Source organism: Micromys minutus (genome assembly GCF_963924665.1).
Source record: "Micromys minutus genome assembly, chromosome: 3".
NCBI classification, from domain to species: Eukaryota; Metazoa; Chordata; class Mammalia; order Rodentia; family Muridae; genus Micromys; species Micromys minutus.
In genome coordinates, this window is record NC_137972.1 from 89,033,933 (window position 1) to 89,047,197 (window position 13,265).

General features: G+C 46.5%; 1 protein-coding gene across 1 annotated transcript in view; it reads left to right on the top strand.

Annotated features, from left to right (window-relative positions):
* The window catches only part of EML4 (EMAP like 4), a 104,351-nt gene extending 99,440 nt beyond the window's left edge, over positions 1-4,911 (top strand). Inside the window, exons 21-24 of the mRNA XM_080913638.1 lie at positions 437-524; positions 1,044-1,142; positions 1,998-2,128; positions 2,556-4,911. Coding sequence (XP_080769764.1) covers positions 437-524; positions 1,044-1,142; positions 1,998-2,128; positions 2,556-2,993 — 756 coding nt within the window. The 3' untranslated portion in view covers positions 2,994-4,911. The remainder of the gene's footprint in view (positions 1-436; positions 525-1,043; positions 1,143-1,997; positions 2,129-2,555) is intronic.
* The last annotated feature ends 8,354 nt before the right edge of the window (positions 4,912-13,265 follow it).

Here is a 13,265-nt window from a genome sequence, read left to right on the forward strand (position 1 = left end):
ACTCTAATAGGGACTTAACGGCAGGCGTGAGAGCGCACAGCGTTGTCTGACATGGAAGCTTAAGTCTTTCTTTCTTGGGATCCCCTAGCAGCGGTGGTAGGCACTTGTTTCTAGTGTATAGGTAGAAACGCCAGCAGGTTTCACCCAGGTTCCAAGAACTTGGTAGTATTTCTGTTGTGCGCAGCCCTTTGAGCACCACAATACTGCAAAACTCTTTTTGTCACTGGTTCTCTTCACATACCTGTGTCTACTGCATCCTCAGCTTCTAACAGGACAGGGTAAAAAGAACTGAAGAACCGGCTATGAGCCCTTCGTCCCTTGGACTCTGGTGCTCTCATCCCTTAGGATTTCTGACACATGAGTACTAAGCACTGTTAGTAAAGTATGAAATTGTCATTCAAAACTCTAAATGCTTTCTTTATTAATCTTTTCTTAGGGACACTCTAGCTACATCACACACCTTGACTGGTCCCCAGACAATAAGCATATAATGTCTAACTCGGGTGACTACGAGATACTGTACTGTAAGTATGAACAGTCATATATGGGCTCAGATGTGTTTGTCAGGGACAGCTACACAGGCTCCATGGAATACAAACTCTGAGGAGCGAATGCTGGCGTCTGACTTACAGCATCTGTTACTCAGGGCTCAGGAATGAGTCTCACGTGTGAGCCTCCTCTCCAAGAAAGCAATGCATTAACTTAATGGTGTAGAGCTGAGCAGATGTTGCAATGAGAGATCTTTCTGTGAACCTGGTGCAGACCTCTATGGTTTGATTTAACAGCTTTTCCTGGAGGCAGGGGCAATGTTATGGGTGAGCCTTTATGCTTGCGTAGAAAAGATGAAAACTTCCACGAGAAGGAACACTTTGTGATTCTGTAAGGCCTTGCTACACACTCTTCCTTTTTAAGTCAGTCTTAAATGTCTTTCAGTGTATGGATTGTAAATACAGGTAAACATGACTGGTTTGAATCAAGATGCACTTTCAAATACATTTGTACACAGCACTGTTACTATACTTCCTATCTCTACATTTCTAAAGGGGATATTAAAAATGGCTGCAAACTAATCAGGAACCGATCAGATTGCAAGGACATCGATTGGACAACATACACCTGTGTGCTAGGCTTCCAAGTCTTTGGTAAGAACATTGCAGCTAATGGGAAGTGTGTGAGTGTGTGTGTGTGTGTGTGTGAGAGAGAGAGAGAGAGAGAGAGAGAGAGAGAGAGAGTGCTTTTTATACATACTGGGTAAATTGATAAAAGAAAGATATTGGCCAAGCTTGATGATATACTCCTTTAACCTCAGCATTTAGAAGGCAGATACAAGGCCAGGCTAGACTGTATATATAATAAGGTTCTTATTTTCATATTTGAGAAATTAAATGTACTGACTGTGGTAGCTTAAATATGCTTGTCCCAGAGAGTGGCAGCATTAGGAAATGTGGCCTTGTTGGACATGAGCTATGCTTATCCATAATGTAAGCAAGCACTCATACACACAGAAAATAGAAGTTCTCCTGAGTAGGGGCCACCCATGGGTAGTCAGTCCCCCAGCTCTAAATTTCCAGTTTCAGTCTGGCCTAAAAGAAGCTTGTCCACTTGGACCATAATGACCTGCCTCAGAATAACTTGCTAAGTGTATTTGGTATATCTTCTCTTCAAACATAATTCTGTGGGATATAACACACTAAACCAATGTCTGGCCTAGGCACTTCCATGAGAACATTTTTTTAAGGCACCCACCTCCCTGAAAAGGGAGCATTTAGCCCCTTTTGTTGACAGAAGGGCTCTGCTTTCCTCTTCTCTACAGGTAACTGATAACCTTTCCTATGGAGCTGGTTGTGTAAGCAAGTCAAGGGGAGGCTAGTTTCTTGGCATCACCTGCTACTTCTTGCTGACTAGGATTGGCTCTGTGCTCCTTGCCCTGAGGTGTTTGGGTGTGTGTGATGTCAGCTTTGTTTTCAGGCCAATTTTATCAGCTCATGTTTGTCCAGGTGTCTGGCCGGAAGGATCCGATGGAACAGACATCAATGCACTGGTTCGATCCCACAATAGAAGGGTGATAGCTGTGGCCGACGATTTCTGTAAAGTTCATCTGTTTCAGTATCCCTGCTCCAAAGCAAAGGTTAGTTTGGCTCAGTGGAATCCAGTGTTATACCTTCTCTTGGGGTATCTGTGGGGATATCAGCTCTCTTGGTGATATGCTGCACAGCCTTGCCCAGTTTCCCCTCTGTCACACTAGAGGATGGGGGATTCTTAGTGTCCTGTTCCTGTTTTCTTTCTGAGTCAGGGTCTTTTGGCCTTGAATTCCCAGCATTCCTTCTGCCTTTGATAGGTACTGCCATTATAGGAGCGCACTAGCAGGCTTTTATCCTTCTAAAGAAATAATAAAAGGAAAAATTTTCTGTTTCATTCCTCAGCTCTGATGTCTTGTAACATTGATATAAATTAATCTGTTTTCATAATCTGACTTAAATCTTCCTGGACACTTCTGTTGCTGTAAGCAGGCATATAAAAATGAGTTTAATTGTCCCATCTGATTTAATTTGTAGGCTCCCAGTCACAAGTACAGTGCCCACAGCAGCCATGTGACCAACGTCAGTTTTACTCATAATGACAGTCACCTAATTTCAACTGGTGGGAAGGATATGAGCATCATTCAGTGGAAGCTTGTGGAAAAGTTACCTTTGCCTCAAAACGAGGTCATAACAGACAGCATTTTATCCAAAGCCCCTGCCTCTTCCACTGAAAATGCCAAGACATCTAACCCTCCTCTGCTGCCTCCTTCCCAGCCAGTGACTGGGCTGGCTGAAGAAGACAGCAGAATAAGCAGCTCCCCCACACTGGCGGAGAACAGCGTGGGGCAGAGCGAGTGGGGCAGTGAAGACCTTGGTGTGGTGATTGATGAAGAGCCGGCTAGTGAGTTAGATGAGAAGCGGGGAGCAGCCGAGCTGCCTGAGGAGGAGCAAAGTCCATCACCCCTGTGCTGAAGTCCAGGCTACAGTGCTCTTCTGCGATGGAGCCCAGCTAACAGTGATGGGGAGTCCCTGGGTGGAGGTTTGTGTCCCATGAGATGGGACAACGCTTCAGCAGTCCGATATGCCATCCGTGAGCTAGAGCAAACCAGGAGACTGTTTGGTAGATGTTGACAACTTAACCAAACTTGAATAGCAGGAGGGGACTGGAGGTGAGTGTGTCTAAGAAATCACTGTGTGAGGTGCAGATACTGGAAACAAAACTGCAGCTGTACCATTGGAAGAAACCTGTCATCTGAACGCAATTTCCTCGTCAACAGCCTGAGGCCTCACAGGCACCATCACTCACTCGGCTGCCAGGAAAAAGTACTCTTATTGTGATACTGTCCCACTCAGATGTCTAACGGGAACTCTGAGGAAAATGTCAGTATTGCCAAGTGTGGTGGTATTGCCCTTCCATGTGATACTGCGTTTCCTTACACTACCCAGGATGTCCAGACGTGCTCAGTAGGCTACTCTCTAGGTGCTGCCTTCCTAAGTCATAACAAGGAACCGTCCTCAATGGCTTGTGTACAAATTGCTTTATCCCATAAGCAAGCCTTGGTTTGTTGAAGAGCTTTTATTGTATAGTAAACCATGGTTCTGAGAGAGTCGATTCTCCAAGGAGTCCTTCACTGGCCTAAACCTTCTCTAGTGTGTGGCATTCAAGGGAATGGAAGAAAAAACCGCATGCCTTTAACAGATGACTGTAACGATGACCTGCTAACCATCGCTAGCCTTCCGCACTGCCTGTTCCCTTAGTAGAAATATAAACACAGTCCTTAAGTGGTTGAGTTGGTGCTTGAAATTCATTGGTCTAGTTGTCATTTTGATACAGATTACACCAAGAGATAAGATGTCTTTTTACAGATGTGTAACAATTGTCACAGTGCCGCTTATAGGCTGCACCCTTTGCAGATGTGCTGTCTGCGGGCATTTCCTTCTGTGAGCCTTGCACCCCTTGTATGGCTAGCTTTGGTTTGGGCAGTGCATGTGTTAGTATACATAGGTAAGTTGGGCTTTTGTAAGTTTTGTCAGATAACTATTTTTCTTACGTATGTGTTTCCTACTTAAATTACTGACAAGTGTGCATTTCTTATGTTTGTTGATTACAAAACTTTATTTTTTTTAACTTGCTACATTGTTTTCAGACTTTTTTGTTGTTGGATTATGTAACTTTTCCTAAGTTCAGAAGTCTTAAGTGTGCAAGCGTTTACGTGATTGTGCCATTCCAGAGTGCGTCAGAACTGTCATTCCCTTCCAGTACCTTCTCAGGAGTAACATATCAGGTATGTCATCGCTTAGAACCATGAACGCCAAGGACACTCACAACACTATTCACTGCTGTGCAGGAGGTGTGTGGAGGGACAGCAGAGAGCGGCGTGTTAAATACGATGCTCACACCGAAGTGCGCTCAGTGAGAGTCTGTCTAGGTGTATGTCCGTGTATCTCTCTCCTTCTGTTTACAACTTTTTTTCAGTTAAGTAAAAAAATAAACTCACCTCAACGTAGCTCTCTTCCAAAGAGGAGATTTCAAGCCACCTGACTTTTTCAGTTTAATCTTTCCCCAGTTGTCAGAGAGCACAGCTTCAGGCCTCTCTGCCCACCAGCTAGCAGTGGAGAAATCCAGTCCTTGCAAAATGGATACTAGGAGATGAAGAAGCTGTTGGAGGAGAAGAAAATGTGCTTCTTTCAGTGCCTGGAGGATGCGGCTCTCCACAAACAGGGACTTTTTGGGGGGGGACATCGTCACCTTTGGGGTTGCCATGTACAATGAGATTTATAATCATGATACTCTTGGGTGGTAGTTTCCAAAGACACTACTAATGTGCAGAGAGCGTGCCAGCCCCTCGTGCTGGAACTACTGTTTCCTGTCGGTCAGAGCTGTGATCATGGTTGGAAGGAGGTGGGGTTATGAAATTGTTTTTCTGTTTTTTGCTTTATAGAGAAACTTGTGAATGAAACTGACCCCAAGTGTTTCATGTGAAGATGAGCCACTTCTATCATGCATTCCGATGTCATGGCAGAACATTTTGAAGATAAAAAATAAGATAATCAAAGTGTTTCCTTTGCCTTTGTTTGGTAGTGGTTGTCTGAGACAGTCTTGATATGCATTCCAGGCTGGCCTTAAACTTGTGGCAATCCTCCTGCCTCGGCCTGGAAAGTTATCATAGGCATGCCCCATATGCAGTTTTTTGTTTTTTTTTTTTTTTTGCTTTTGCTTTTACATGTACATTAAGTTGGTTTATTCTGGTACTTTATATGACTATCCAGATAGAAGAAGGTTTAGTAGTGGAGAAGGCAACACCAGTTGATGGCTGTTGTGGACAAACTCCTGGCAGCAAGAAACCTCATGCCAGCAGAGGGAATTGCTTGTGATACATGCCCCCAGTCAGTCGGGAACAGTGCAACTCCTGCTCTTTCCTCTGTGTCGCTAATGTCTGGCGCTGGCTGGTCCTGGTAATCCTAGTTACCTGCCTGACCTGCCTGCCTCCAGTGCTGGTTTGTGAGGGCCTTGTACTGAACAGGCTGGCATCCCTGTTGTCTCCCGATGCTCAGTAGTAGCACACATGTCCATACAAGTCGACTGCAGTGTTTAGAATAGTGGAAATAAGGTTGTCTCACTCAACGTTGACTGCACATTCAGAGCCGTTCATATAGACTCGGCCGTGAGAGGATTTCCTTTTTTATCAGGTATGGTAAAGCCTTTTAATCCCAGGGCTGGAGAAGCAGGCGCAGTCCCTGTAAGGTCAAGGCCAACGGGGGCAACACTAGGAAGACCCTTCCTCAGGAGAGGAAAGGTGAAAAAACCCTAAAGCATGAGAATTGGATAAGTGAAATGATTGTTTGAAAAATAAATGTAGAAAAGAAACTGTAGGGGAAAAGTCTGTTGAATTTTAAGGGCCTTGAGGCTGCTATGGCAGCCTAGTTTACAAGAGCTGTCCCTGCTTAAGATCAGTTACATGTGTGGGGTTTTTTTATGGCGTGGGATAGTTTTGAGTTTGGCGCATACATGTTTTGTTTGTTTTGCTTTGGGGCAGTCTCATGGAGCCCAGACTGACGTTGGCATTGTCTCAGCCTCCTGCGTGCTTGGATTACAGGTATGCACCACCACATGAGAGAGGGAAGGCTGTGGAAGAAGACATCTGCAGGCCGAGTGCCACACCCACCGTAGCCGTCAGCTCCTGTGGAACCTTAGCTGAAAGATCGTGGCAGGGTCACCATCCCAGACATCAGAGAGAGCCTGCACAGGAACAAAGAGGCTCTGACAGGGTCGGGCTCTGATACTACAAAGGAAATGAGAGGAACCAAGTAGGGGCAGCCTTCAGTCTCCTTGCCCAAGAGGACTCATTGCCCACAGTCATGTTGCTTATATGCTGTCACTGCTAGGTTCTAGGGGAAAAGTCTGTATCCAGGATTGTGCCAGACTCACACCCAAGAGCCTAAAGATCATGGAATCCAGCTGCTTTTCCAAAACCGTAACACAGGGCCCCTTGAGTTCTTTTCTAGCTTCACTTACCAATCCCCATAACCTTCAGACTATCGGGGCAACTTTCCCATCATGAGAAGCTTCAGCAGCCATGGCCGGCCACAAAGCGCATCATGAATTCGTCTGTCCGTGCAGCCAGCTCCTTGGCTCCCACCTCCAGATTATATATCAGGATGATGGGTGGTTGTCCTAGGAGACACTAGATGGGTTAGCCAGCTGGAGATGACTTCAGACTCCTCAGTATCAAAGTGAAGGACCCCGAATAGGAGAGCACAGACTAGTGATGGCCAGAGGCAGTGAAGGAGAGCTGGTGTTATGCCCAGTTCGAAGGGACCATAAGGACCACCAAGGAGCAAATGGTTATTATGAGCTCACAAGCAAGGTCTCTCACCATTCCTATCAAATTGGATCAGAGTCAGAGCCCTGAGTCTAGGAAGTACAGGGTATTGGTAGTTAACAGCAAGCTTGGGGAATTTCTATACGGGTCAGCAAGTTAATCTTTTTTAAGCTGCATTTCTGGCATAATCTGCAGGAACTGAACATAGAGGCAAAACCACCTGAAAAATAGGTTACCTATTTTCTGCAGGATCTTATTTATACATACCTTGATCCTGCTATTGGGATATTTGCTCAAGTGGACTTAGTGGTTTTCTTGCTGGAATTGGAGTTTAGCCTCTGGTCTCAAACAAAATGGAGTTTCTTCAAACGGTTGGGCTTCAACACTGGAGGAAAATGAAGGAAGAAGTCATAGGAATCCAAGTTTTAAGCATAAATCGATCATTTCAAAGTGAACTTAAGTATAATAAATTCTAGCTCTTGTATTTTTGAAGAGTCGCACAGCATTAGTCTAAAAGTATTTATTGTTCAGCCACAGTGATTGATCAAGACTTACTCCTCAGTCTGCTAACCTAGGCCTAGAATGTTGTCAGCCTCTGAGACTTGGGGATACACTCACCCTTTCTAGTTCTTTCTGACTTCTGGATGGTTCAGCTCAGCTGTTCTGGCTCCAAACTCCTGACTGATTCAATCTGGCTTCTCTCGGCCTCTGACTGAACTGCTCTGCTTGTCCTCTTTCTGACTTTGGTGATCTGTTCTAATCTTCTGGCTTCTTGTTCTCTCTCTACAACCTATTACTACTGTCCTGAAAAGTGTCTCCTCTCTTTGCTCTACTCTCTTCAGTAGCTTCCCTTTCCTGTCTGTGAAAGTTGAGCATTATCCTATTCTGTCAAATCTTTCTCTGATTTGTCACTTTTCTGACAATTAAGTCATCACTTTCAAAAATGGGTGCTACCTTGTACAAACCAACTTTGCCTTTATTGGTTAAAGGCGTGTGCTAAGGGCTGAGCCACACCACAGCTAGAAACAGGGTGGGTTTTTTTGGTTTTGTTTTGCTTTTGTTTTCAGTAAATAATATTGACATGGAGTTCACAGTTTGATTCAGCAACACATCAGTGGGGTTGTTGACTTCAAACTTGCTCTATAGTTGAAAACATGAAAGAACCACCTACCCACTAGGTGCTAAGCTCACGGACACACACCACCATGCCTGTTTTATGCAGTCTTGGGAGTTGAAGTACAGGCCTTCTACATGCTTCATGCTCAACAAGCTTTCTGTCAACTCACTGAGCTGCGCTGGCAACAAAGCCCTTCTGTGCATCTGACTTGTGCACGGATGTGCTCCGCCCCAGCTCAGAGGAGCTGCTGGAGCTGAGTGGTATCTGCTGCTTTCCTGGCTGGCTTTGCCATCATGGGTGTCTGAGAATTTCTTGCTGTGGTGGCATCACAAAGGGATCTGGGGGTGAATTCAAGGTTCAGGTTCTCTTTTTTTAATTTGCATACACAATCATATACATGATGAAATATCAATGGATGAGATTCAAGACTAAACTTAAAATCAATATGCACCTATCTACATAGCTGGAAGGTAATTTAACACAATGTCTGCATCCAGAGTATGACCTGTCATACGACATGGTCAGGCATTTGTGGAAACTTCTTCCCACTGGTGGCATGCATCATCTTGGTACTCAAGAAGTTAAAACATTTCAGATTTGCCCCATCTGTAGCAGTTCCCACTTCCTGCAGCTAATGGGGGCGGGCAGAGCCGCTGCTGATGCCTCTCCTGAGGCGAGACATCCTTCTCTTCCCCTTACCTGTTGTGCCAAGAGGTACTGCCTACTTCTTGGAACCCTCTCCTAAAGCCAGCCTGGCCCTGCTTTCCTGAGTACCTAGGGTGAGTCAGCTTCCTTTGTTCAGAACTAATCAAATGAAGGGAGGGGAAGGATGAGCAGCCTCCTGAGGCTAAACCATCAACTTTCTCCCAAGTAGACTGCTTTGCAGGAAAAAAATCCATTTTCATGTGGCCGACTGTTTGCTGTCTGTGTGTGTATCATCACCAGAATCATTAGCAAAAATATTTGCTGGGCCTTGACATTTTCCATTTAGAAGATGAATTAATTCTGAACAGAGCCTAGAATCCCCGTGGTAGAAAGAGTCACACAATCCTCCAGCCCCAGCTCGTAGACCAGCCTTCTGCAGGTGGACGAGGAATGTAACAAAAACCTAACCAGTCCCACCGTAATGTCATCTTGGCTAGTGACATTGCTGTCTGTAGCAGTCACTAGGTCTCCATCATCAAGTGAGCCTTCTGGCCGGAGTGGAAAAGACCCAGTTTTAACGGCTTGGATTCTGTTGTGTTGCCTGTGCTGTCCCAGCTTCTGGCCCCAAGAGAAAGGAGCAACAAAGAGTTTGGGGCTCTGCCCCCATCTGCTCAGGCAAGGCCAGGCTCCTGTGGGCATGAGTGAGTGACAGCCATCTTGATTCATGGTACCGGAAAGCCTGTCCCCTTGGGAGCACAAGAGTACAGTATCTGTTCTGGACAAGCAACAGAACACGTTAGGAACTCCAGGAGCGCCTGTAACTGACTCCTGTAATAAAGCTGCCATTCACAGCCGAAACAAGTCGTCTCCATGGGAAACGGTAAGATAGGAGAGGTTTCTTTATTAAATCATAGTAATCAATTCCTTTTATTTCATTAAACATTAACACTCAGACCTGTCTAAGTCAGAGGAAGCCAGATAAGAAACACAGTTGACGTCATGGACACACCTCCCTGGGGATCTCAGCAACTGCTCTTTGCTCCTCCATCTCCTCGGTATTGGTCCCTGCTACAGCGTCACATGGGAGGACAGATGGGCAGGGTGGTCCCGAGGCCTCACCTCAGTACCAGCCTAGCCACCTCAAGCCTCTTTCAGTTCACCTTCTACCCCTGGTACTGTCAGCTCAGCACTGCAATTGGTGACTGTCTCCAAGACACAATTGCTGCCTGCCAACCAGAGTAGGAGCTCTCCTCCAAAAATAGGCCTGAACCTGACTCCTGCTCTCTTGTGCTGATCTTTAATTTACCCTCACTGCTTGCCCAAAATGCTGATGCTCTCCTGAGTCAATGCACACTCTAAACTCGGACAATATACAATTTAAACAGTGCCACCCCGTCTGCAGAGCTGGGGGTCACTAGGCTGGATCATCACACCGTAAGCACCGGAGGCAGAGAAAGGATCCCGTCTGTCTCGAGCACTCCACAACAGAACCAGTGGTGGTGTGTGCCTTGAAGAGTACTGCCTAAGGAGATGGAACAAGTCCCTCAGTACACAGTTGGGGTGCCTGTCAGGGAACCCCAGATTTGCTTATGGAAGACCTGCAGAAAAGGACAGATGGGGGCCCCATGAGGAAGCACAGAAAACTTGAGAATGAAAGACATCTTGGGAAGCTAGAGAATTGGCAAGGAAAGCTGACCCAACCTCTGGGTCAGCTGGTAACACTGACCAATTCTGAGCACGGAGATAGAGACAGGACTTAATTTCCCGATGGAGATTGGCTCCCTGTTCTGGTCACCAACTACCCATTCAGACTGCACTAAGGTTCCTCTGGACCTAAAGTACCAGAAGACCAGGAAAGGGGAGTTAGAAAGACTGTCAAGATAGCTCAGCTGCTGAAAGAATCTGCCACCAAGCCTGATGACTCGGTTCCTTCCCAAGGTCACTGGCAGCAATAGTAGACTCCTGCAAGTTGTTTGTTCTTCAACCTGTGTTCCACCCACCCCGACGTAATACAATAACTCATTTTAAAGGCCCACCATATAGTGGCCTTCCTGTGCCTCTGGTACCAGGACTCAGGATCTTAGCAGCCAAGAAGGGCCAATGTTGCTGTGGGCCTCCTGACTTCTGGGACTCATCTTGAGGAACCCTGTGTTGGCACAGACCTTGGCGTGAGTTATAACTCATTGGCTCAATAATCAACTGGAATGAGACAGAAACTCTTGGTAGTCAGGGGTCCCGCAGCAGGTCCACAGGAACTTCTGTCTTCTGCCGTGTCCACAAGAGTGAGCCTTGGGGTGCTCGTAAAGGCTTGAAGTGAGCAGGGCCTGCCTCAAAAAGCACAGCATGCTCCATCTGAGCGCATAGCTAGAATACTACTAAGCTTGCCTGGTCACCTCAGCTCTCCTTAACTTTCCCTTAGCCTCGTCCTGCCGCCCTGTGGCCCATGTCTGAGACTCAGTTCTCTCCAGTGTCCACGAGCAAGTCCCAAGGATGGGAGCTTCAGGCAGCTGGGCACATACAAAGTTAGAAAACCATTTCCCAAGGACTACTTCAAGGGAGAGATGGCACAGCCACCAAGCATAAACAAAGCTCCTCTGTATGACTCTGCCTTAATCAGAATGACAACTCATTGAGAGCAACTTAATGTTGGTTCATGAAAGGTTAATGAGATTCATGCTTTGGAAGTGTTGAATACAACACAGACTTAACCAGAAACACAAATCTAACCTTTATTCTCTTTAATTATTCGGTCAGAATAATTTCCTTGGAGCTGGTTTAGTCTCAAAATGGTTCTAATTAAACACCAGTGAACTTTGAAATCGACATCAACTCATTCAGCTGCAACTCAATTTTCAAATTAATCTGCTGTGTAACCTGGAGGGTTGATGGCCTGGGTGGGGGAGGGGAGGGGAGGGAGAGGATGAGCTTAGAACCACTAGGGTATGCTTGGCTTCAGCCTCCGGTGGCAAAACCCCTCTGTAACCCTCACTTGTACCATCCCAAAGGCAGCTGGGCTGAGCTGTGTGAGGTCTGTGGCCCCTGGACCACAGGCTCCGAACTCCTCTCTACTGCCTCCCCCAACTCAGTCCATAGCCCCTTCCTCTTTCCCTCCTCCTTCCCCTCTCCCCTTCTTTATTTCTTCTGCCCTCCCCCTACCCCCATCTCCCGCCCGCCCTCTCCCTTTATCTCAGCCTGGTTAGCTAAGCTCTGCGTTTTCACAGCGTTTTCCCACTGATGAAAAGCAAGGCCACCGTTTCCCATGACCTGCAGCGGCTTCAGCTGCGTTCCATCACAAGGTGACGTGTGCAGGGACCAGAGCTTCCAATCTGGCTGGCGAGTACATGATGGGCTGTGTGGAAGGCCTGTGCTTTGGCCCAGGAGCAAAGCCATGTGATCATCACAGATATCAGTGACCACAGAAAAGGTCAGGACGAGGGAAGGCACGATGTCCTGGGTGGGCTGTTCCGAACACGAGGAAGAAGATGTTATCCGAGCAGTGCTGCTCCTAGACATCTTTCCGCCCATTGCTGTTTTGCAACAGTCCCCTTGGAAATCTTGTAATAGACTTTGGGCAGAACAAGCCAAATACCACCGGAGGCAACACCACCTCCTGAGCCACACTCAGGTGAGGATGGCTGACAGCAGCCAGTGGTAGAGGAGCCTACATTTCACAGTCCCTTTCTAACATCCACCTCAACCTCTGTTCCCCAGAACACAAGCCAGGTTCTCCCCACAAACTGCAGTCTGTGAGCAAACCCCCACAGAAATCTAATACTCCACACAGCAGTTCTAGGACCCCATGCAGGATGGGTTCTGTCCATGTGTTCTCAGAAGCCCACACCTGAAAACAGGCTCAGAGATGATTTTTGAGGACACTTCTTCCCTCAGTCTCGGGGATTACTTATCTAAGGCTGTGATCTGGCTCACTTCTGAGGCTCAAGCATCCGCTAGGTCAGGAAAGCAGAAGAGGAGCAAGGATAGACCAGTGAGCCTGTAGGAGGTACACAGAGGAGGAAAGGACTCCACCAGTGTCAGGCTGGGCAGCTCAGCCGACCTGCAGCAGGAAGACCTGAAGCCAGCTTCCCAGGCAGCTCAACTGTAGGAAGGGCAGCAAAAGCTGAGGACTCAAAATTACTGCCTTCCTATGTCAAGCAAAATAAGCTGGAAGGTAAATTTAAAACTATACATGTGGGTATTTATATGTGTGTACCCATAGGTTATGAAAACCAGACAGGGAATCGTGTTCAAAAGTATGATCTATGTGGTGTATGAAAGACAATAACCCCAGAGGCCCATAGGGAGTGCCACTATTAAAAAGGTATAGTCTTGTTGGGGTAGGTGTGACTTTGTTGGAGGAAATATGCCTCTAAAGGTGGGTTTGAGGTCACAGAAGGTTATTGTCTTCCTGCTGCCCGTGGATGCAGATATAGGACTCTCTGCTCCTCCTTCAGCACCGTGTCTGCCTGCATGTCACCATGCTTCCTGCCATGATGATAATGGATTAAAACAACACACAAATCTGACCCATAAAACAGCCCCAATTAAATGTTTTCCTTTATAAGAGTTGCCTTGGTCATGGTATCTCCTCACAGCAATGGGAACCCTAAGAAAATGCCATAATAAAACTCACTACTTAGTATGTTCACCTAAAAGTTTAAT